The sequence below is a fragment of the Anarhichas minor genome, unplaced genomic scaffold, assembly GCF_050575085.1.
Source record: "Anarhichas minor isolate MPS153535 unplaced genomic scaffold, ASM5057508v1 ptg000058l, whole genome shotgun sequence".
Lineage (NCBI taxonomy): Eukaryota > Metazoa > Chordata > Actinopteri > Perciformes > Anarhichadidae > Anarhichas > Anarhichas minor.
In genome coordinates this window covers 12,429,881-12,454,620 of record NW_027466504.1, presented here as the reverse complement: position 1 = coordinate 12,454,620, position 24,740 = coordinate 12,429,881, and the positions used below count along the sequence as shown (strand labels likewise).

At 42.3% G+C, this 24,740-nt stretch overlaps 2 protein-coding genes across 7 annotated transcripts in view; one reads left to right on the top strand and one right to left on the bottom strand.

The window, feature by feature from the left end:
• The window catches only part of wdfy4 (WDFY family member 4), a 38,716-nt gene extending 14,948 nt beyond the window's left edge, over positions 1–23,768 (top strand). For 2 of the 6 annotated variants that reach the window (XM_076076643.1, XM_076076642.1), the window contains exons 28-64: positions 91–252; positions 379–476; positions 578–674; positions 807–1,009; positions 1,418–1,584; positions 1,665–1,784; positions 1,866–2,027; positions 2,116–2,274; positions 2,711–2,837; positions 2,942–3,093; positions 3,785–4,023; positions 4,118–4,251; positions 4,360–4,551; positions 4,658–4,767; positions 7,152–7,229; positions 7,369–7,560; positions 7,649–7,724; positions 7,823–8,037; positions 9,546–9,694; positions 9,821–9,935; positions 10,180–10,265; positions 10,369–10,431; positions 13,810–13,852; positions 14,644–14,763; positions 14,880–15,003; positions 15,085–15,194; positions 16,436–16,586; positions 17,263–17,354; positions 18,567–18,797; positions 18,894–19,014; positions 20,257–20,414; positions 21,060–21,218; positions 21,299–21,478; positions 21,730–21,912; positions 22,404–22,491; positions 23,143–23,272; positions 23,451–23,768. In XM_076076643.1, coding sequence (XP_075932758.1) covers positions 91–252; positions 379–476; positions 578–674; positions 807–1,009; positions 1,418–1,584; positions 1,665–1,784; positions 1,866–2,027; positions 2,116–2,274; positions 2,711–2,837; positions 2,942–3,093; positions 3,785–4,023; positions 4,118–4,251; positions 4,360–4,551; positions 4,658–4,767; positions 7,152–7,229; positions 7,369–7,560; positions 7,649–7,724; positions 7,823–8,037; positions 9,546–9,694; positions 9,821–9,935; positions 10,180–10,265; positions 10,369–10,431; positions 13,810–13,852; positions 14,644–14,763; positions 14,880–15,003; positions 15,085–15,194; positions 16,436–16,586; positions 17,263–17,354; positions 18,567–18,797; positions 18,894–19,014; positions 20,257–20,414; positions 21,060–21,218; positions 21,299–21,478; positions 21,730–21,912; positions 22,404–22,491; positions 23,143–23,272; positions 23,451–23,514 — 5,050 coding nt within the window. In that variant the 3' untranslated portion in view covers positions 23,515–23,768. Of the gene's footprint in view, positions 1–90; positions 253–378; positions 477–577; positions 675–806; positions 1,010–1,417; positions 1,585–1,664; positions 1,785–1,865; positions 2,028–2,115; positions 2,275–2,710; positions 2,838–2,941; positions 3,094–3,784; positions 4,024–4,117; positions 4,252–4,359; positions 4,552–4,657; positions 4,768–7,151; positions 7,230–7,368; positions 7,561–7,648; positions 7,725–7,822; positions 8,038–9,545; positions 9,695–9,820; positions 9,936–10,179; positions 10,266–10,368; positions 10,432–13,809; positions 13,853–14,643; positions 14,764–14,879; positions 15,004–15,084; positions 15,195–16,435; positions 16,587–17,262; positions 17,355–18,566; positions 18,798–18,893; positions 19,015–20,256; positions 20,415–21,059; positions 21,219–21,298; positions 21,479–21,729; positions 21,913–22,403; positions 22,492–23,142; positions 23,273–23,450 lie in introns of those variants that run through there. The other 4 variants (XM_076076646.1, XM_076076644.1, XM_076076645.1 and 1 more) reach the window with 4 other exon arrangements.
• On the bottom strand, positions 10,595–11,414 carry lrrc18a (leucine rich repeat containing 18a). Its single transcript, XM_076076647.1, has one exon. The coding sequence runs from the start codon at positions 11,408–11,410 to the stop codon at positions 10,595–10,597; it is 816 nt and encodes a 271-aa protein (XP_075932762.1). The 5' UTR covers positions 11,411–11,414.
• Positions 23,769–24,740: the final 972 nt, after the last annotated feature.

Below are 24,740 nucleotides of genomic sequence, written 5' to 3'. Positions count from 1 at the left end.
TTGACTGAACTTGTGCATGGATTGCTGAATTGGATTATCTGTCTGTGGGAACAGATTGTGATTGATATTAATGCTCTCTCTGTTTCTCAGCAGTGACAGCAGGAATGCAGCGGTCATGCACAGTATGGGCCTGCTACCAAAGCTGCTATTCGAGCTCTGTGATCCAGCTGTGACCGTTCAGAAGGTTAAGATCATTTCTTGTGTCATCACATCCCTCCTAAAAGCTCACTTGACCCCTCTGGACACAAGCAGGTACAGTCTAGGAATGCACCAGCCACAACGAAGTGCTCCTGTCATACAGTTTTCATAAAAACTATCAGACCAGGTAAGTTTTCAGGAATTGCTCTGTGTTTCAAATATCTCCCATTATCTGGTCAGGCTTGGGCTCTTCCTGGTCTACACACTCCCTCCTCTTAGTAACATGAATGAAGGCTGCAATGAGATATTTGACGGCGATCTTTCACAGGATACACCAGGTACACCGTATAACACACAGCCACAGCTTGTACAGTACATTGCATGCCTCATGGATGACCCTTGTCACCAGTACTGACCCAGAAATGTATCTGTGCTGTAGCTCAGAGGTCTGATCCAGACAGCCTCATCTGGATCCGCAACCAGCTCTTACGATGTCTTTGCGAAATCCTCAACTCGGACAGCCTTCTAATGGAAGAGTGAGTGGCATCTGGTACTACTTGGCTGAACCAAAACTGGAACGAAAACATATTTTCCCAGTATTTCATGTGCCATAATGTCAGGGCAGAAACTAAACTGCATTAGTCGATCATGTTCTTATTCCCCACCAGTCGGCAGAAGGCCTTGTTCGATGCCCTGGGCAGTGATTGGTTCCTGCTCTTCCTTCAGCCCCACCTTCACCCATCCACCTTGAAACTGGGTCTCGTCCTGCTCACACACTTTCTGTCGAGTCCCAGCCAGCAGAGCAGCTTCAGAGAGGGGGTACTCCCAGCAACACTCATAGAGGGCATGGAGGAACCCCTTGCTGTCTTAGGTACATAAAGTTGAATACTTTCTCGAAGTGAAGCCGGAAAATAATTCAATGTTGTCATGCTGGGTCTTTGTGGTGATGACATACGGGTGCTCTTTGGGTCCTTCAGGTGTGCTTATTCAGTCTTGTAAAGGCCTCCTTGCATGGGTGGGATATGGTCTCAAAAAATATAAAATACAAGTCTCCTTCAAAAATAATCCAAGGCACACTGTATGTAGGTTTTTTTTTTTTAAATCAAAATGCTGTTATTTTACATGCCAATATGTATTTGAAATGGACATTCAATGGATCTTCATCAGGGTCACACCCTGTCTTGGATTATTTGTGAAGGAAAGACGTATTGAAAGAATATTCCACTTATGCAGGGTTGAATAAGCAACTTCTATCATTGATTTCTTGCCTTGTCACCAGACAACCTGCGAGCCCATTCTTGGTCTTTGGAGTGCCTCAGCACCACGTGCCCAGGCTTTGATGTTCTACAGGGGCTGCTGATCAGACACACTCACCTGCCTCAGGTGTTTGAAGCCCTGGCTTCTCTGCTGCTGGAGAAGAAGACCAGTCACGCTGCAGAGGGAAAGGTGGGTCATTTTGATCATTTTTTATCTTGTAAATCACCTTCATCATCCCTTTTTATAATGCTCTAATGTGTCATCTACAGGTGCATTTGGATGATTTCCTACAGTCATTGATTGACAGCCAAGCAGACACTCCTGCTCAGCAGCTCTGTGTTGAAGCTGCAACAATACTGCTGGCATTAGTCAAAGCCATCATCACTCGGGTGAGAACGTAATAACCGTACACCTTCAGTATTTTTCACCACAAATTGATAATGTTTTAACAGCCTGTTCCTCCAACAAAGGACATGCCAGGCACTGATGCATCATGGGAGTTGCAGCTCCCAGCAAGTGTGATGCAGTTCCTTTGTCTACTCCATTACCTGCGGCCCAGAGACCCACTGTGGGCGTCACCAGAGTTCCTCCATGCACTCGCTGGAGTCGTGTATCCTCTGGACATTTCAGAGGTTTGTGTGTTATTCTGGATTCATGAAGCCCAAACAGTTCTCACATCGCTGGTCTTATTCACAGGTTTTTTTTTTTCACTTCTTTCAGGATGTGGTTGAGCCTCGCGTAGTGAGTGAAGGTGAGAACTCATTCAAGAGTCCTCCAAAAGGGAAGCCGGTGTGCGACTTCATCCGTATTCTGCTAATGGACAGTCTTTTTAATGTGTCTGCCAACACCAACACACATCCTCTCCTTCTGCTGCTGGAGGTGAATGCACAGACACACATGAATACAAACAATTATTTACTGTATTTTGTTAGTTGACGGAACACACTCTCATATCGTTATACATGCAACACATACGCATTATTGTCAAAAGGCATTCCCACTGATAAAAGGCTCTTCACTGAACTAAAACACTGCAAAACTCTCATTTCTCCAGAAGGTGCCACTCTTTGCTCAGCTACTAAATAAGGCAGAGCCAAGGTACTGTTGCTATAATCATTCACCACTAGGAGGGAGAGAGCAGCAGCAGGCCTGCAGCACTACAGATTTATGTAGAGGTGTTTTTAGCTAGATGAGCTTAACCCGCTTGCACACACACCAACACCTACACTTGACACATTAGACAAGGTGTCAATCAATCATATTACTTATAACGTATACGTCTTTTTTAAACTAATAAGCTGCATAAATGTCACAGTTTTCCCCTGAAGGTGCATCGCTGGAACAGACGCAGAGTTTCCAGACTGAGCTGCTGGAGTTGACCATGGACATCTTCCACATGCTCAGCCATGAGGAAGAAAACAACACTCATCTCATCTCACAAGGTAGAATAACGATGCATGCTTTACTCGAAGCTCAAACTGATGACCGTGTTCATGCAAAAGAAGTTTTGTCATCTGGATCTGCTGCTTTTTATTTTCTCTCTCAGACGACAAGAGTCAGACGCCTGAAGGCCAGATGGGCACGTTGATGGCGAATGTGGTGTTCTTCAGTAAGACTCTGCAGCAGAAACTTTACAGCGGAACATTCTTGGGAGACTCTGAGAGTTTGATCAACTTCCTCGCGGATCAGATTGTTGTGGTGAGACGAACACAGAGAGACGTGAACATACAGCAGTATACACACACACACGCCTCCATGTAGATGCTTAACATGGAAAAATGTGTTTTCACCATAAATCTGACATTTATGGTTCCTTTTTTTTACACTTGTGCCACACACAAAATATGAGAGGAGTGAATAGAAGTCAGCTTCTTTGGAACAGGGTAACAGATTGATATTGTATTGTGATTTTAGCTGTGTTTTAGCTGTGTTTATTTTGGTTGGTGTTATTTTTGTATTTTTCCTAAATTGTGGTGACACATTTTTGGATTACATGATTGTTTTTGTTTAGTTTTTATGTTTAATGTCTTGTGTGCTTTGCTGCGTTTTCTTTTTCTTCTAATATCTTGGGGCTCTATCATCTAGTTGGGAATAAGTGTTTTCACTTGAACATGTTATCATTTGGATATTTTTTGTTTCTTTGACTGATAGTTCATAATCAGTCAATAAATCTGCTAATTTCTGTCAATCTGTAAATTGAAGTTAAAAGCAATCTGTTCATTGTCAAAGTGAAGACCGTTACTTTTAACCAATTGGAGCACTGGATTGTGTAAATCTGCCCACAGGTCACTAATACTTACTACTAATACTACATTCTACTAATACTTTATACTCTAGTTTTATATTATATTATTATACTGATTACAGATACACTGCTGTTCACTTTTAGGCTCTGGAGAAAGGCCAAACTCAGAAAGAGAAGACTGTGTCTGCACTCTACTCGTGCACCAATAAAGTCCTGCTTCACCTCTTGTCTCAACCGCGGCGTTCCCAAGAAGAAAAGGACTGCGTCATCAGGGCATTGCAGACCTTCATGGAACGCTGGGATGTTGTCATGGCGACTTACAATGCAAACGTGAACTTCGTTACATGCCTTCTTCATTGCCTGTTACTGATACGATCGGGCAGGTAATAGTGAATACAAAAAGATGCACGCAATCGTGTAGTTGAAAGCCCGAGTTCACTGGTAATTCAAACAGTCACACTTTTTTTTTTTTTGTAGCTACCCCGAAGGTTTTGGATGTGTTGCACAGAAAGTGCTGAACAGGAAAGCTTCGTCCCAATTGTTTGCTACAAGAACCAGACATTCTGCACGCCTCAGCGACGGAGCAGACATCACCACAGGTATGAAGGCCGGTATGTGAAGGTTTATTTACATTCATCACTTTAGCCTGACATTTTTGTAGATTTTCTAAGTCTACGGAGATTTAACTAGAGAGTTCAGAAGGAATGTGTGTGTTCCAGATGACAGAGAGCTAGTCTCCTTAGCGGAGGCCTGCTGGTCAAAGGTCATGGCAGAGAGGCAGCACACGATTGAAGAAACCTCCAAGATGGAGATCTCAGCGAGCCACACGGCTGAGACGGGGCCTGTCAGCATGACTGACATCAGCCCTCTGTGGGAGGAGATGGCACGCAAAGCCTGGCTGCTACACACAGGTTAACTATACTAATAACTGCAGAAGAAGAAGAAGATGCCTGAATGTTGGCTCTAGGTTTATGGGGAAAAAATATTTAAAAACATTATTTTTTTCCCCCTTCTCAGAGTCTCAGAAGAAGAATGTGTCCGGCAGTACTCAGAAGAAGTTCGATATGATCAGCAGCGCTGTTCGCTCAGCTTTGGGCAGACTAGGCAAAGAGTCGGTAACAGTAGAGGTAAATACACACTCGCGTTCCCTAATTGTTTGGATCTTTGGCACAGGATGGTATAGAGAGATTTGTATGCTTGTGACTGTTGTCCCCTTTGCATAGTGTGGGGTCGTTACCTTTTCCCAGGTGCCCCAGCGTCCCAGAGCGCTGTGCTCAAACACTCATCCCAAAGTCACTGCTGTGTTTGTGTTGTGGGCCGTCCAGCCCTGTGGGGGTGTTTGATTATTTCTTTAAATGGATTTGGATTATCACAGCTGATTGCCCCTGAGTGGGCATAGTAATTGATATCTGTTAGGCCTATCCACGGGAACACTCGGTACAACACACTGTTTGCTGCTGAAGGTTAAAGACGTGTTTATTGTTGTTTTTCCCCCCAAAACACGTGGCCCACATCATTAGTTCCCCCACAACGCTTAAGACGTTGAGCCATCTGGAGCAGGGAGCGGGGACATATTACTCAGGCACACAGGCATGAAATTACCGCGTCTGTGTGTCGGTCTCACCCCCACAAAGCGTGTGTGTGTTCTTGTTTGTGTGCTCCTCTTGCCGACAGAAATCGGGTTGGCAATTATAGTGGTACCAATCTGATGAAAACATTATTCATTTGATGTTATTCTTTATCATATCAGTCTTTGACAGACTATCAGAGAGGGTGATGAATTGTTTTTTCCATCTGAGAGGCAGGGAGGAAGAGGGAGGGATGTTTTCCTTCTGCCTCTCTGCCGTGTGTTGTACCACTTTGCTCTGAGTAGGTTGCAGCGTGCAGCGAGTGTTCAAAAAATGATATTCAAATCATCAGTAGTGGTCAGTCAGTCTCTTAATTTTCTTGTCATCTTCATGAAGAAACAAGCGAGTCATTAATTAATCAACTTATGACCTTTAGTTGACATGTCATGAGCTTATGGGGAGTCTCTTCTTAGTCACTGGATCCATAGTGATGTATTTCGTACGAGCATAGTTTCAGATATCTACTTTTTATTAAACGAAAAAAGAGTTTTAAAGCCTACTGTAGGTAATGAATGAGAATACGGAGACTGATAGGCAGACTGTGTCCTAAATCAAGCTTCAGCGCAATTCTTCTAGAGATTTATTTCATCAGCGAATGCAGTTTCCATAATCATATCTGTGTCCTCATATTAGAAAGATAATTAACAGCACTAATGATCACGTTAAGTTCATTACACATTCACTGCCAGCCCAGAATGAAGTTGACATTATGTTGCCTTATCATCAAAGGTGGCGTATTGTTGGGAAGTCATTAAAATGGAAATGAGTGTGATGTTCTGATGTTAATTGCAGAGGGAAGAGATGAGTTATGTATTTAATGCAGCATTTAAAAAGCCAATGAGGTTCCTATCTGCTAAATAGGGTAATTAATGCTATATATTACTTATGTTTGTCCAAATGAAGGAATGAAATTAGGAGATGATGACGCCGACTTGCTGTTTATCTGTCGCAACACGGCTCTAGTTCGCAAACTTCATTATTACACTCTTTTTTTTCTTTTGTCTGTAATATTTCTGTAATCTCCCCTCAAATTACTCCTTTATTTCTTTCTCTGCACAACTTCTCATTTGGAAAGGCAGTCGGTCATTTAGAGAAACAGTTTTCATTTCCAGAGGGCTTGTCAAAGTTTGTCGTCAACTTTTACACATGGGTTTATTCTGAAATCATGAATTTCTGATTTTGTTGCATCTCTAGTATTACAGAAGTAACCGTTTGTTTTTATTGTACTTGAAATCAATTACTGCATTAATAGGGTTATTCCGCAAAACACGGAATTAGCATCTGTAAATAAGACTAGATATAAAGTCTTACTGCATGTTCACTCAGTCAATTAAATGCCTTTCCTGGGTCAGCTGTGAGGATGGACACATGTTGTTTCACTAGTCTCTCAGCGAGCACTGCTGTGATGATGGGCTTAATGAAGCAGTTAACAGTCAGAATATGATCCCAGTGTGTCTGCTGAACATGAGCATCCTGCAGTGTCAACACGGCTCTGTTTTGGGTTTTTCTATTTTTTCTTTTCTTTTATGTCTTAATCAACACACACACACAGTAAAGACACACACACTAGCCTTGCCCTTGACTGTGGCGTGGCTCAGTGATATTAATGTTTATGTTAATTAGATCACACCAACAAATGATTACATTTCCAGGCAGGGTTATTGTAAGACTGTAGCCACTAGCTTATTTTGCCCAGTGAATGCAATTTAGAACAGATGTAATTGTATGAATGCATTGTAATTGCATGAGGAAACAACAATACCATTATGAATATACAATCTCTGTGAACATGATGTGTGTTTACAATATGAGCTAGAGGAAGAGCGATTGTGCCGCCCGCTCTTTTCATTTGCACCCATCGGGTTACTCTCCTTTCTTTGTAGGAGTTTCTGTCCTATATGGAGTCACATCGACAGAGAGGCCACAGCATGTTTGAGAACATGAGGACAAACCACTTACAGGTTTGACAGAAATGTGACTATGAATATACGGTAATAAATGTAATTAAACAGCCCAAGTTGGATCTGTAATCTTTTTCTTTTTTTTTTTTATCTCCGTCTCATCTATTCCGTCTATCCGGGGCCTGTTTCTGCATCCCAGTTAAGAGCCAGTGAGTGGGAGCAAGTGAGCTCCAAGTGGCTGCGTGTGGAGGCCGAGCTGTTGAGGGAGAGAGCTGTTTTCGGCCCTGGCCCAGGGGTGCTGCTGAGCCAAGACTGGGTGCAAGATGCTGCTGAAGGACCCAACCGAACCAGATCACGCATCCGCAGAAAGGCTCTGAGACGTTCCAAACGGGTATAGCCTATCAGTGTAGAGCGGGATCTGTGGAGCAGGGTCCTATTTAGTGTTCAATCTATAACAGAGACATATGTTGTTCCAACAGGTGCTAGGAACGCAGTGTCTGGGTTTAAGGACTGGCATGTCTGAGGAAAACAAAAATAGAGCAGAAGGAGACATGGGTAAAGACAAGTGTTTCCTTTTGATATTTTTTAAAGTTTGCTTTTATCAGAATTTGGATGTTGGCTCAGTAGGGACATTTGTTTCCTTTTTTTAACAGAGCCCAAGATCCTGTGTGAAGTTGGAGCAGAGGCTAAAGAGGATGAAGAGGAGGGAGTACAGGATTTTGACCGTCTGACCTTCTTCCCTGCCCTGAATGAGACACCTGCTGTCACTGATGGTCCAACCAACCCCTTGACCCCCGAACCCTGCTCCCACACACAAGACTGCCACGACATCCGCATCATCCTGCAGGAGCTGCGCCCTGGAGAGGAGGTACTGGGTGTGTGCTGGGTTAAAAACAACATGCCTCCTTCCCACCCTGCTAATATTCACAATCATAATTATCTGATGTAGACTAAGGGATTCCAATAGCCCAGCGCTGCTATCAGAATTTCATCTTTCCTCATTAGTGTAATGTTTTAATGTCGAGACGCAGCTCAGCTCCTCTCATTCTTCCAGTGAGTTAGAAACCAAGGCACATGTTGACAGGGACTCTCATCACTCTGGCAACCAGCGGCGGCTTTTAATGTTTCTGACAGAAGTATTAATAAAAACAGTAGGAGGTGATGCAAGCTGTCTTACATCCGCTTAGTAAGTGTGTGATGTGTGCAAGTGCGTCCTGTTGTCTTGCAGTGGTTCAGTGTGAGTCCTGCTGAGCTTCCTGTCAAATCAACACAGTCATTAGCTCTGAAAAATGCGCACACACAGTAACACAGGAACACACAAAGGGAGACCCACTCATAATTAGCTTGCCAGCGCCAATAGTGTGATTATGACAGTAATGTGTGTGGGGAGAAATCAATGGTCTGACATTAGCCTCTCAGTCAATAAAAGTCCTCCTTTTCTCTCCTTCTTCCCATCATCAGCTAAATCACCCACAGACTGATAACGCATATCTGCCCAGCGCACACTAAGGAGATAAGGAAACAAGTTTATTGTTATGTATTTAATCTTTGACAACAATAAATGTAACTAATTCTTTTCTGAAATCTGAAATTAGAGGCAGCGGTCCTGATGCAAGTTTGTATTTACTGATGGAACACTGCCATACAATCCGACCATGATATAGCTCAATGTAAGACTCCTGTGCCGTGAGGCTGAGACTCGCTCACCTTGAATCTTATGAAACGCCTTCACGTCACGTCAAGTGATATTATTCATCATAGCATGTCTCTTATGTGTGCATTCAGACTAGAGGTTCTGATCACTTAGCAGGTTTCCTATTGTGTGTGTGGCAGTGATTAATTCTCCTAATAATGGCCATGCAGTGCCTCCTCCTCTACCAAGTGTGTGACTCTGTTTTCTGGGGGTAGGGAGTCTGATTTGATTAGTATAAATTGTGTGGGCCCTGTGTGTCGGGGTCCCATATGGTTTTTGGGCGCAGTGTCCCAGAGGGCGTGCAGCGGGGCCAACACAGGGAGACAGCCAGGTGCACACACTCACTGTGAAATGAGGGGAGACAATAGAATTAGCCACACATTATCACAATGCAGTTAGCATTAGCCACAACCGGCGCTGAAAGCAGCATGTGGGTCCACTTTGGGGCTGGATGAAACGCACAGCCACACCGCTCCCCATCAATCAGCTCTGATAATGAAGTGTTCAACTGTGTCTTTTTAATAATGATTAGAATATGTGATTAAAATGATCAATCAAGTAAAGCCTGAAGTGCCTGCGTTGCTGCCATGTCATGTCCCGGGAGAGAAGTGTGCTGATGTGTATTGTGGCGCTCACTCAGGGCTTAATGCATCTCCCTGTCTCTCTCTTCGCTCTCTGTGTAGGTAAAGGCTAAGATGTGTGTAGTGACGGTGAGCGGCCTCAGAGTGACAGAGGGGGTGCTGCTGTTCGGGAAAGAGAGCCTGCTCTTGTGTGAGGGATTCACTCTTAGTCCTGCTGGAGATGTTTGTTGCAGGAATCATCACCCCAGCAGGTACAGCCGTGTGTGCCGTGCACGTGTGTGTGTGTGCAGCAGTTACAGCAGAACATAGAATGAACACACATTAGCTTTTCAGTTGTTCTGATCAGTCATGCGTGTGTCCCTCTCTGTCTCTGCCAGTGTGAGGGATTCCTTTATTTCCACCATGCTGAGTAAAGAGCTGCCACCCGCCCGCTGCAGACGCTGGCTCTATGAGGATATCAAGGATGCTCGCTTCATACGTTTCCTCTTGGAGGTCAGACATCCTAATGCTCAAGCAGATGCATTGTATTAACATGCATCTTATATTCACATTACTGTTAGATGTAGAAGTTTGTCTCTGTTCACTCATAGAAATCAGATTTGTTTTGCATTTCACTTGTTCCTTCTGTTGTTTTTGCTAAGTGGGGGATTAGAGAATCTGTTAAGATGCATGTTAAGTAAAAATATGTTGTTGAGTGTAAGTTACAAAAGAGCCCCTGTGCCTCTGTTCATATCAGGACAACGCTATCGAAGTCTTCATGAAAAACGGACTTTCAGCCTTCCTTGTATTCCTGAATAAAGACCACGTCTCTGCATATAAAAGGTGCCACATTTATATAAATTGGAGGTTCAATTAATTTTTTTTATAATTTTTAGCATTATGATGACTCTGATCTTCATTCTTTCCACTCTTGTTCTCCCTTCAGGTTGTGCATGGTAGTGCCAGCATTAAAAGGCAGAGGGGTTGCTGAGGTGATTGCTAATGCCAGGTAAGGTTCCACAGTCACAATCATCCAACGGCAATATTTCAAGACAGTAACACGTAGTCACTATTTTTATTTTATCAATTAAAACAATAAATACATAAAAAGATTGTTGTGTGACATATAGTAAGTATACTATGCAATGACATTAGTTTGTGACATTGTTTGGTCATTTGATTGGCTTGTGTTCCACATTTCTTATTCTCCACACATGTTGATTGACTGTAGCCACTGAGTTTGGCACCATCAGTCCGTGATAAGTCCTTATCCTTTTCTCCTCAAACACGTCACTTCCTCCTCCTCCTCCTCCTCCTCTTGTAAGCCTTTGCCTCTGCTCTTGACATGTCTGAAGGCATGTCCTACACAGGCTGCTCTCATGGACCAGATACACGTCTTCCTCTGCTTTAGATTTTTCCTTCTGCATCCCCTCACCATCCCTCTGAACATACGATAGAGGATTTTCTTTCACGTTCACCTTTGTGAGGTTGCGTAGGACTTTCAAAAACTCTGGTAGATTGATGAAGCGGTTATCAAACAGACCTAACTCTTGAAGACTATGTAGAGCATCCATAGTGGGCGGCAGTGTGTCTAGCTGGTTCATTCCCAGATTGAGACTCTTCAGGCTGATGAGAGACCCTAACGTGGACGGTAAACCTGCAGAGATTAGCCGGTTGTTTGAGAGGTTGAGGTGGGTCAGTCCCACCAGGTTGCCGATGGACTCGGGCACAGATTCCAGCTTATTGCTGTGTAGATCCAACAATCTCAATGACGAGAAGTTCCCGATGTTATCTGGGAGTTTCTCTATCAGGTTGCGGCTCAGGTCCAACTCGTCCACGTTGGTCAGTTTTAGGAGACACTTTGGGAAGATCGTTATACGCATGTTGCTTAGGGTGAGTCTGCGCCGTCCATCCGGGGTCGTCCTTATTGCCTTTTTGGCAAGCTTGAGGGTCAGCTTTGTCCCTTTGTCTCCCTTCCGTTTGGGCATGGTACTGCAACACACAGAGAATTAACAGGACAGTTTAAAATTTCAGCACAGCTTAACTTTTGCCCCCAAGAGGCTACTTTCCAATAATTCATCTTATCTACACCACCACATAGTCCTGTAGCAAATAAATGTGTTGTGTGTATGTTTACGTGTAAGTATATATATATATATATATATATGTGTGTGTGTGTGTGTGTGTGTGTGTGAGGCTGATGTGATTTATTCAGATACAAGGGCTTATGTACGGCCCGGGGCAGTAGGGAAAGCATGCTCTCTGAGGTATGAGAGCTTTGTGTGTGTGTGTGTGTGTGTGTGTGTGTGTGTGTGTGTGTGTGTGTGTGTGTGTGTGTGTGTGTGTGTGTGTGTGTGTGTGTGTGTGTGTGTGTGTGTGTGTGTGTGTGTGTGTGTGTGTGTGTGTGTGTGTGTGTGTTATCTGCACTAGTGCGTGCTCGCCCATGGGTGTATTTAAGAGCACAACTCTCTAATTAAGGCTAATGCAGGGGAACAATAGGAGAGAGGTGACACTGGGTAATACAGCAAAAACAAATGAGTGCCGATGCTCCCTCACCATTCAACTGATTGAGCTGTTTGGCTCTTTTCATGCAAGGAAGGTGTGTGTGTCTGTGTGCTTCATGTGGACGTCTCTCTCTGCCACACACAGTGTACTGACAGACATGGATGTACTCTATTACAGTACATGTGCGCGTGCACAAAGAGTCAAATCAGGACTTTGATAAATGATAGTTGGGGAGTGTGATGAGGGCTTTGCTCTCCTTCCCTCCCTGTCTAAAAGAGCAAGGTGTGTGTGTCTGTTTGTGTCTGTGTTACACCCCAAGGCCCTCTCTCGCCTCATTCATCATCCTCAGGATGAGAGGGGTTATCCGCTGGTGCTTGTTCCCATTATAACCTCCTATAGAAAACTATTGCATGAAATTATTGCCTGCAATTAGATAACACATACTGGGCCAAATGCAATGATTGATTTAGTGTAGTTTCACCAAATAATTTGGCCAGGAATTATTGGACGAGGGGAGGAGTTATTGGATACACTTCAAGTAGCCCCTCCCTGTCTAAACCCATTTACTGTTTGCATCCTTGTACGTTTTTCAGTTTGCATCCTACTGTGTTCTTGTTTAAAACTTGTATCTACATTTTAAACATGAATGAAGATATGTACTCACCATGTTATGTCTTCTTTCTTTCTGAGTTGATGAGAGTGCCTTCTGTTTTAGAAACACACCAACAACAGCTTTAGCTCCTGTGAACTGGCCATTCAGCTTGAAGCCTCTCCCCCTTATACAACCCCCTCCCCCATTACTGAAGTCACAATGGTGTGGCACAGCAACAACACATAAAACACCTTCTGATTCGGTCAGCACGTAGAAGTTGTAATAATACCTGGTGATCCTATGTGGCGGCGATTGGAGAGGATAGATCAGGAATGCAGTGTTGTGTCTATCACCATCTCCCTGGTCTCCCGACACCAAACAGGGAAAGTCGAGGTTCCTCTTGTTTAATATCGTTACTTAGCAACTGGGGTGGTTGGCGCCAGGACTTTATTGCCGTGTTACTGGCCTCAGAGGGAAAAGAGATTTAAGGAGCAGTTGAATGCTGGACTAATCTAGGTTAAACACATTTAGATGTGTTGCATGAGTGAAATGTGGAGCAACGTTTGGCTAAACAAAAACCTCTATACTACAGTAGATAAATGACAAACACGTTCTGGTCAATTGATTAGAAAGAAGATACTTTGATCGAGCAGTTTACTCGGCGGATTGTTAAAGAGAAACTGTTTGAGTCTGTGCCTATTAAAGGATCACCTTACAACATTCTTTGAACAAACACCTAACACCAACTAAATGAAAAAAAACAGCTGGAGAAGAAACTGTTTGTCTTAGTTAAGCTTGTGTAAGCAGGAAGTCTCTTTTTTCTTTAAAATCAGTGAACTGTTCTGTTGTTCCTTGTTTAACCAGTAATCATTAACCTCTGCTTGCCATTTGAAAACACACTGCACAAGGACAATACCACTTCCTCTTTTAAATACCACATCTTGCTGATGGAGGCTAGTCGGACAACTTACAGTGCTACTTCAAGTATATTTCCTCACAAGCCACAGATGTCAACATGTGCTACTTCCTCCACATCTCTACTCATTATTTATGCTACAAGGTGTAGCTCACTTCCATCCCATAACTGCTCCTGCAGCTGTGTACACACGCGAATTTCAGTTTCACTTGCTCACCTCCACTCTGCCGCTTCACAACTCCTCGGTTTGACATGTCAACATGGGTTGCTCGGCAACAGAGCTAGCATAAAACTTTGTGTGGGGGGGTGCAGTGATTAGCCGCTGATGCTAATTCATGGTATTTGTTTTTTTTTGTTTTTTTATTGTGCTTTAGGAAGACTCCTGTGGTTGAAAAGGCAGCCCTTGTTAAATGGCAGGTAATGCAATAAACAGACCTTCAGCCATTTGGTTTTGTCAGAGTTTTGTAGTGTTTAAAGATAAACTAACTCCTTTAACATCAGTAGAGACCGTCAACATGTTGAACAGATATGACATTAGCCCATTTAATCCCAGTGGTGCAATGCAACTAAATACATTTAATTAAGTACTGTACTTAAATACAATTGTTAGGTACTTGTACTTTACTTCTCATGCCACTTTATTCTTCTACTCCAATAGATGTAAAAGGGAGAATTTGTACTTTTCACTTCTCTACATTTCTGACACCTTGGCAAACAAAACATGCAAAGAGCTTACAAAGTATGCTATTTTGTTATAAATGAAACTACTCAGCAGTACAAGTACAGCTGACATAATTAGTCGATTAATCAATGAGCCGATTTACAGAAAATTAATTTGCAGCTTTTTTGATAAGCATTAAAATGATTGTTCATGCAAAAGCATTTTCTGATTTCAGGTTCATAAATGTGATGATTATTTTCTGATTTCATGTTGTTTGGCTTCTGGCTAATTGTGACAGTAATTCTGCAAATAAGTTATTTACAATCAATCAATTAATGGAGAAAATAACCAGCAGATGAATCCATAATGAAAGAAATAATAATTTGTAGTCCTAAACAAAATAGGTCTAATCAGGAAAATGTACTTAAAGTTAGGTAATTGTTTTACTATGTACATTGAATACAATTATTTTTACTGTGTGGTATTACTAATACTTCCTCCGCCATTGTTTCTAACTATATTACTTCATATCACTCCTGTCCTCCAGAGAGGGGAAATAAGTAACTTTGAGTACTTGATGCATCTGAACACCATCGCTGGGAGGACATACAATGACCTGATGCAGTATCCAGTCTTCCCCTGGGTCCTTGCTGACTACCAGTCAGAGGTTAGGTCACACACAGTGACATCTTTGTCTTCAACATTCATATTGTGTGTGTGTGTGTGTGTATGGGGGGGGGGGGGGGGTAATGAAAGTGTTTGATTTATTTCTGTCCTTGATAGACGCTCGATCTGTCAAATCCTTCAACTTTCCGTGACCTGTCTAAGCCAATGGGAGCTCAGACAGAGAAAAGGAGACAGATGTTCGTCCAAAGATATGAAGAAGTTGAGAACATTGAGGGTGAAGGTATCTCATCAGCTCTTTACGTTGCATTCTTCTTGTCTTTTGCTGTTCACTGAACTTTTATTCCACGTACTTCTACTCTAGGAGGTATGTCGGCACAATGCCACTACTGTACCCACTACTCCTCAGCCATCATCGTATCCTCCTTCCTCGTCAGGATGGAGCCGTTTTCACACACCTTCCAGGCACTGCAGGTTCGTCCTTGGACACTCACTCTTGGTCATTTGTATGCCCCTTAAATGAATAAGCCACAAGAAAAAAAATCTATTTCTTAAGTTCAAAATAGCATAGAATAGAAAATGTAATATTTTTTTCTGTGTGAACCCACTCACATGAAGAAGTATAATACTAAACAATTAGGTCTTCACAACTTGTGCGACTATATCGCAGCAAACTTTTAATCAGGATATCAAAAGGTCAATCATAACAGCTTAGAATGATAAAAATAATACAGTAAGTTTACAGAATGATGATAGACGGGATGAAGTGTTTCTGAATCTATAACCTTTAGAACTCGAAGGGGTTTCGTTGATGAATCAAAGAAAGATTTTAACCTCGGACAGCGACGGCACAAGATTTTCAGTGCCGTTACCGTTTCTTTTTCCCTTGAATACAAGGCTCATCACACACATTAATACATGCATACAAATCTACAAAATCTGAATGTAATCACTGCTGAGTACATCAGGTGTGGTCTTGATTTTTTTCTGAAGAAATGGAAGAAGTTTATTGTGCATCAGTCACACAAACCCACAGGCCCTTCTGCAAACCCAGTGCTCCAGATGCCCACTGATATTCATCACTATCTTTTACTTTTAAACACAAACTTCCTGATAATCTGCTTCTAGCATGAACTATTTTCAGTGCTTCAGATCCTGTTTCAATCCTGTTTTGGTCCGAAAGCAGATTATAGGGAAGTTTCAATATATATGCAAATAATTAGAGAAAGCATGTAAAAGAAGCCAATGCAAACAGCCCCAGATGTTACCAAATTACAATACAGCATCCAATTGATTATAATGAAAAGGCATGCATATTTGATAGTCAGAATAAAGCAATAAAGATGTTAGTCTGGTGAATTACAGTGGCTTTTTGTCTTCTGAAGCACATAACGGGTGTGTAGTAATATCCATAACTGGATTTACATCTCTAACCGAGTTTACCAGTATATATGCTATTTTCATTCATTGAGATAATTGTTTTTCTCCAAATTACATTCTCCCTCATGAGATTTCCATCATAGATTATGGAATTTCACAGAAAGATGAAAAGCTTCCTTCAAATAGTAGCAAATATTTACTGCTTACATAATACAATATAAAATATGGCTCACTACACTGAATCAAGCATAACTACTTTATTAATATGCCTGTTGCAAAGTTTGGTTCTGCAGTGTGCCGGGGGTCTGACGGTGCTGTGCCTCGTCTTCCCGCAGGGAGGGTTTGACATCCCAGAGCGGATGTTTTACAGTGTAAAGAAGGAGTGGGAGTCGGCCTCCAGAGACAACACAGGGGACGTCCGAGAGCTCATCCCAGAGTTCTTCTACCTGTCTGACTTCCTGCTCAACTCCAACCGCATCCAGCTGGGTCAGTCACAAATATCCTCCTCTGTGTGTCGAAATGAATGACTCAAAGTACAAGAGATGTTTGCCTTTTACAAGCACCGTTTACTTAAGTCGATTATGATTGTTTTATTTATTTGTCATTGGCAGCCCACTGCTCCCTATATACAGGGATGGGTCAAATGCAGAGACAAATTTCCCCCTTAAAGGGATCAATATAGTATAATAAATTAAAATTAATCAAAATACCCAATCCAACAATGTGTTAGTCCGTCTACCCTGTTAGATTTGGTTAGTTTGCTTTGTTTGAATTACTATGTTTTTATTTATATTCATTTTTGAGAAAATTTAGAAATTCAAATAACTAGCTTTGTAAATTACCTCATTTTTTTTAAATGTACTTGAACCATGTGGGTGGCACTAGGGTGCTTTAAAGGTAACACCTTTACAAAACACATAGAAGCCTTACAAACTAGTGCAATGCATTTCCTTCCTCATAAAACATTTGGTTAGACTATTTTGAAAGGACAAAAATGTGTGCACCTGCATTGTTTACATCGACTAGCAGAAATGTAGATTGCATTACTCAATTGCTAAAGCACGTGCGTGTGTGCGTGTGTGCGTGTGTGCGTGTGTGTGTTAGTTGAGCTCCAAACTCCACAGGGCATCTTTAAACTCCTTTTTTATGCATATCTCTGTAGGCTCTATGGCGGATGGTACTGCTCTGGGAGATGTGGAGCTGCCTCTGTGGGCGAAAGGTGACCCCCAGGAGTTCATTAGAATCCACCGAGAGGTCAGTGACCCCCGACCTCACCAGGCTTATCTGTTACAGTTGGCCGGTCTTGACTATTGCAAACAGGAACTTTTCCCATGAGACCTGATATTGTTTGTCAATACTTGTTAATGTATGTACACATAAGACGCACTGTTTTAGTATCTAAAACAAGTATCTATTGTAATAGTCGGACCGTAATCGTGTTGGTGGCAGTCAGTCTGTTTGCCTTCGTTCTTTCTACCACAGTATAAGAGACGGATCTTATTCACAGCAGCCACTGTCTTATTCATTATATTCTCTAAAGGCCATCTTGTCTCATTGAGCTTGGTTCAGTTAAATACTTCTAGCACTGACTGTTTTCAAATATAATGACCGATTGTTTTGCTTATCAAGACAATCCATGAAAAAGCATGTATCTGAAGTTGAGATGACAGACAGCGAAGGACAACAAGCCTATTTAACACCATTGAGGGCAAGCACAAGACTGTCCATTTTTCATAATGCTGTTATTTCTGCCAGCTGTTTATGGGCTGAATATGTTCTCAGCTCTTTCTTCTCTTTCCCTGTGTGGTGTTATTGTATATCTCTGTTCTTTTTCTCTCTGCTGGTCTGATTTCTTCATTGAGACCCTCTCTTTTTCCATTCCTGGGGCATCTATGATGGTTATCACTCTGTAATCTACTGAACTACTCGTATTGCCCACCATTCTCATAAAATTAGTGACTTTAGGAGATTGTTTTTTTCTTCCATAGACAAATTAACTCAGGACAATATATCCTTGTTATGATGTTTTTTTTTTCGTTTTCTGGTATTCCAGGATGGGTTTATTAACATTGGGTGCAAGGATACACATGCTGGTCATAAAGCCCACTTTTGCTTATTAACTCTTCAAAACCAATCTCTTGCTAATTCCACCCAAATGATTCTTTAATTCAGACATGAAGGTATGCTCATAACACAGCTGTGCAGCATCTTGCTGTTCTAGACTTCTAAATTGACTTTTAAAAGAAATCCTACTGTACCTGAATAATTTGATTGGTTGTGCATTCTTGTAGAAGTTTCTTGTGTTTCTAAACTCTCATAATAACGGTTTGACTGATGGTTTTGGTCCCACTGTAATAACAATGAGCACTGCACACGGATGTATTTTAGGACTGAACAGTGCATGTATAGTAGTTTTGTAATATTTCTTGACTAGGTGGTCTTAGTTTATGCCACAATTTCCCCCAGGCCTTGGAAAGTGACTATGTGAGTGCCCACCTCCACCTGTGGATCGACCTGATTTTTGGGTACCGGCAACAAGGCCCTGCTGCAGTAGAAAGTGTGAACACGTTCCACCCTTACTTCTATGCTAAGAAAGGCCGGCAAGATGCTAAGAAAGGCCGGCAAGATGCTAAGGACCCCCTCATCAAGAGCACAATCTTGGGATACGTCAGCAACTTTGGCCAAGTTCCCAAACAGGTAAAAAAAGAATAAGCTGGGGGAAGTGGAAAAATACATAACTTCCCGCATGCAAGTGTATCATATTGTTTTTGATCGTCTGTGTCTCTTCAATAGCTCTTCACCAAGCCACATCCACCTCGCACTGGCACTAAGAAAGAAGGGTCATCACCATCCCATCCGACTCCATTTTTCTACAAACTGGATAATCTGAAGACCACCGTGCAGCCATATAGAGGTACAGCGAAACGATTTAAAAGAGGAGCTCAGACAGCAAATTATATCTTAATCGTATAGGTATTGTTTTGAAATTTTGGGAATTAAGCTTTTTTGCTTTCTTGCTAAAAGTTAGATGAAGCGACAGATATCGCTCTCGTGTCTGTGTGCTAAATAAGCGGAGCAATGTTTTCTTTTTATACACATTTAGACAGAGCCGGGCTAGCAGTTTCCACCTGCTTCTGCTAAGCTAAGTGGCTGCTGGCTGTAGCTTCATATTTAGCGCACACTCAGCCAAAATGTTAAATGAAGGTACAAAAATAAAAAGCAAATCATAACATAGCCTTTATAAACAACTGAATTAACATTTCTGCTGAGTAAACTAAAGTCATTTTGCATTTGTCACCATTTTGTATTGTCCCTGCTTTATTTTATTTCACACCGTGATGTAGATTATTATACACAAGATGTGCCCAGGTCTCAAGGGGAGCGTTGAAACAGAGCGAGAATGTCCATAGATTAATTTACACTGTGGAAGGGTAGAAGGAGCTATCTGTTAGAGCTACAATATGGAGATGACTCTTCCGCTGAGCCCTACTTAATAATCTGAATATCCCTACAGGCCCACTGAGGGAGAGGAGATGAATCTACGAATGCTCAGGGAGAGATTCCTGCATATTACATTTCATATTAAATCTTGGAGTGTCTGATCTGATCAATAAGCAGATAGAGATGAATAGGAGGAAGAATGCTAAAAGTGATGCAGGCACAGTTTCTTTCTTGGGATTTAAGAAGCCGAACTGGCGATGGGATGTAATGATTTCTGCCTGTTCCTGCATGAATAGGTCATTTACAGGCACAATTACAGGCCACTCTCTCACTGCATCACACACACACACACACACACATATATAACTTGTGCTGTCCAGGATGCAGGTGTCCCCGCCGGACAGAGCCTCAGCTTGTTGTAACCCGGGAATAGCTGTTTTAATTGCCCAGTTTTCTCTGGTCAATTTAATGAAATTCTTCACAAGTTTACTGAGCTACCAAACTCTTTAATGTGATGTTTTTGAAGAGCCATTACCTTCATTTGGCCAGGCAAGTTTATTCAGGTATACATAAGGCAGAATGAGGTCACTTTTTCTATTTTTTTACACCATAACTTTTTTTATGGTTTAACTGACGATTACAAAACGATTACTTTGTTCTATAACGTCTTGCTGATGGTGCAGCACTCTCAGTATCACTGTAAACCTTTCTGCAGAGCTGCCGAGAGGCCCGGTAGGTCAGATACTGTGTCTGGAAAAAGAGGTTGTGGTCCTGGAGAGAAGCCGTCTCTTCCTGTCTCCTCTGTCGGGCTACTTCTTCAGCTGGGGCTTCCCTGACTACAGCTGTGCCTTTGGAAACTATGCAACTGAAAAGGTATAATTGTCAGCCTTTACAAGTAGGTCAAGTTTACATTGTTTGTGTTATTGCACAACCTTGTAACTAGAAACGACATTTTAACCAACATACATATGAAACAGCTCACTGGTTGTGGGTAAAGCCACACACAGTCAGCTAAACAGTATCAGCTGTCTCTGACATCACTAGTCACGCTCAATCAAAACAGTGAGGCCGTCTTTATGATCTGCCAGGCTTCAACTCACTTCAGAGCGCTACACACTGCTGTGTTAGCTGTGTCGACTGATTTCTTGACAGCTATTTAGATACTTACTTAAATAGTCATTTAACCACACAATACCTGGCAATGCCATCTCCTGCTTGATGTCTCAGCGATGTCTTGGTTTCTGTTTTGTTGGTTTGTCTGTTTTGATGAGTTTACTACACTATTATACATACAATGCTGTAAGATACTTTGGGGAGCCTAGGTACAAGGGTAATATTAACAACATCATAATTTAACACATTAAAAAATATATAGATTCCTTGACAATCACAAGTCTGCATCACATTCACTGATGAAAGTATGAAATATGCTAAAACATACCCATAAACTCACGTCATCATGTGTACTTCATTCACACACAAAGTCGTAACGGTCTACTCGTGTATGTTCATCTCCAGACCTTTGCTGTGTGTGAGAGTTTGTGTGACTGGGGGGAGACGCTGTGCGCCGCCTGTCCCAACCAGACAACCATCGTCACTGCAGGAACCAGCACTGTGGTGTGTGTGTGGGATGTAGCTGTCAACAAGGACAAACTCACGCGCATGAAACTCAGACAGGTTAGTTTGCAGTGGAAGTGCTGAACGGTAACATGCACATACACACTCGGAATAACACTGACTCTTTTTTTTTTTTTCAGCCGTTATACGGACACACGGACTCGGTGACATGCCTGGCTGTGTCCGAGGTCCACAGCTTGATAGTAAGTGGCTCCCGTGACCTCACCTGTATCCTGTGGGATACAGAGGAGCTAAGCTACATCACCCAGTTAGCAGGACACACGACCAGCATCTCTGCACTGGCGATCAATGAACTCACTGTAAGTCCACCTTCTTGATCTCCTTTTTTGTATTTCTCTAGCTCTCCTCTGGAACTCTGTTGTTCTTCTGTTCTTTGTCATTTTTGGCTCAGTGTTGTCATGTTGTTCCTCTTCATTCAGCTTCCTCAGCATGAGGAAGAGAGGATTCTCATTGTCGACACCATGCATTCCCTCTTTGTGTTTGTGTTTTGCTTTGTGTGCGTCTCTGTCTTTGTGCAAATGGGAGTCAACACTATATTCTTCTGTCCAAGGGTGAGATTGCGTCATGTGCAGGACCTCTGCTCCACCTATGGACCATGAAGGGTCAGCTGTTGACCTGCACGGACACGTCCTGCGGGCCTCGGGCAGACATCCTGTGTGTCAGCTTCACACAGCGACACCAGTGGGATGCGAAGAACGTCATCGTCACTGGCTGTGCAGACGGCATCATACGGGTGAGGTTTTTCTGTATGCTTGTATTAATGTAATAGACATTGTCTCTCATACACACAGCCTTTTGTATGACTAATAGATCAGCGGGAGAGTCTGCTTTCTTTTTATATTGTTTTCAAATGTGGTTTGAATGCGGCATTACTTTGGTGGGAGCCTCGCAGGTAACAGCTTGGATGTCCATCGAGGTATTAATAACCGCATATGTTTCGTGTGGGGTGGGGGGGGGACTGCTTTTGTGTTGGATTAATATAAGCACATACTGCCTCTCTGCAATCAAAGCTGCAAACTCTAAATTGGGCTTCACTTGGGAGTGGGTGCCCATACCACATGCACAACACACACACACACACACACACGGTATTATTACTTTATTATTACCTTGAGTTATGGGATGTGTGTGTGTGTGTGCGCGCGCGCGTTGGTGGTTATGTGAGTGTGATTGTTATGTTGAATTATGTCTGATTTTGCTACTCGTTATGTGTCCCTCATACAGATATGGAAGACAGAGTACACCAGAACACAATTACCTGGCCCTCCAGAAGAGCCTGTGTCCCCGGGGCAAGACCGAACAGAGAGAGACGGTAATGTTACTGGCAGTAGGATGGGATATACATATAGGTATTTTATCTATAACAACACAGATTATGGAAGTGTCTGACAGTAGCAAACCAGTGCGACTCACTATTGCGACTGCACAAAAGGAAATTATTCTTGTGTTTTGTGTTTCAAAAGAAGCCCATCGCTATCTAATTAGATAAATCCTTAAGTGTGAGATGATTATTTTTAACCGCTCATCTCAGAGCTAGAAAGTGTTGTTCCAGATGAGAGCTTGTAATGCTTACCCCATCCCTCACTAGCATTAGAGCTAGCAGGAATTATGTTGTTATAAAGTTATTAAACATAGAGGCAGTAAACACTGATGAGTAATTCTGCTGACGTGTGTGTGTGCGTGTATAATTTAGAAAGCAATAATACCCAGATCCAATTTGGCATACGTTGGTTACAGCCTCGCGTCACCTCATAGGAGTATTATGCCTGGCAAATTACATTGAGGCAAGTCTTTACGTAACACTGAAGCATTTATATTCGAGGGATTTTTCTCCCTTTAGCGGCCCGCTGACCGCAGATAAACACTCCTTCTTTTGAGGGGACCGCTGGGTCAGGGTTACAGACAGGGTGGAACACCTGCCCTGTGATCTAGTAATGAATGAGGGTTGATGATGTATTCACAGTGAGCAGTTCATGCCAGGTTAAAGGCTGGGAGAGACATCTGGTATTATGTCAAGAGATGAACAGAAGTCAAGCTGTGCCGCAGCGCCGCAGCAAGAATAGTCCGGCCATCACAGCGCTGGCCATATCCAGGTACAGTAAATATCATGCACCTGCTCACAGCAAAGAGAGGAGGGATTTAGTTTACATTTGCAAACTTTGAAAATATTTTGATTGAAATACACTTTTGAAACTGACTGATTGGAAAACAATTTACATATCCTCTCTGATTTCAATGATTTTCATCATTTAAACTCTCTCTTCTGTGCAGGAGCCATGCTACTTTGTTGGCAGGGGATGCCTGGGGCCGAGTTTTCACCTGGACCTGTGAGTGAGAGGTGGCAGGGATTGAACACAATCATGCCTCCAGCTTCCATTTTACACACAGACTCTGACACAGAAAATCCATCAGTGTCTCAGGTCTGTTCTGTGTGTGCATTCAGCAAGAACTATTACAATATATGGTACGTTCAAGTCTCAGACAATATAGAATATTTTATCTCCTACACTGATATTTCATTCTGTATTTATCTTTGTTAATACTGAATTTCATCAAATGAATAAAACTACTGACAACCATTTGCATAAATCTTCTCCTGTGAGTGTCTGTGATTTTGATTATAACTGAATTCTTGGTTGGCCAGGATTTATTTTTTATTTTTCAATTTAATTTTCATCTAAGATTCATAAAGGTGAATCCAGAAGGACACTGGCTTAACTTCTCCAGAGCTGCTGGGTGAATTTGCAAAAGAATGTGATGTGAAAAAAAAAAAAAGAAGCATTTAATAACTTTAAAACAATCATTTAAATGAAGCTTTTGCTGCTCCAGCAAAGCTTACGAGGGTCCACAGCAGAAGCTTGTGGTGGAAGTGGGCAAGCTTCAAGCTGAATGACGAACAAGAGCGTGCATGCTCAGCCAATGTTCCTGAGAAATGGAGCGTTCTGATAGCATTGTAGAGCTCCAGCAGTTCACTTCCCACGAAATGCACAACGAGCATCCATGATCATAAAAGGTTTGACATGCACATGTCAGCATTTTGTGCTGTGGGGGTTTGTAGCGCTTTGCTTTGGTACATGTTTGTGGTATCAACAATTCTGGATGTGTTTTCAATCTGCTTTCTAATGTGGTATTCATGAGTACTTGAGCATTTGACTGCTTTTCCATGATCATGGCAGATGTGTGTGTGTGTGTTGTGGATGATGTCAAATATGTTTGGGCCTTGTTGAGGTATGCTCTCTGTGTGTCACAGCTTTGTGTGCGTGTGTGTGGTTGTGGGGGTGGTTGTGTTTATGGCTAGCCAAGGACAAATGCCTTTTTAGCCACATCAGACAGACAAACATTGATCCTAATCTTTCAGTGGAAAAGTACAATTCTGACATTCCTTAATCAATGCACTTATATTCTAATAAATAAGTCAGCGTTTCACATGATGGTAGATTGTGGAGGCTTTCTGTGTCTGCCTTTCTTGCTCGCTCTCTCATGCACATGCACCACCGCTCTCTATCATAAAGGAAGAGGTCTTTCTCTTTAACCTTTGTGTGTGTGGCTAATTGTGCTAAG

What these genes read in the sequence shown, in the direction of transcription:
- lrrc18a (XM_076076647.1), bottom strand. Translation starts at nt 11,410, where the DNA reads ATGCCCAAACGGAAGGGAGACAAAGGGACAAAGCTGACCCTCAAGCTT.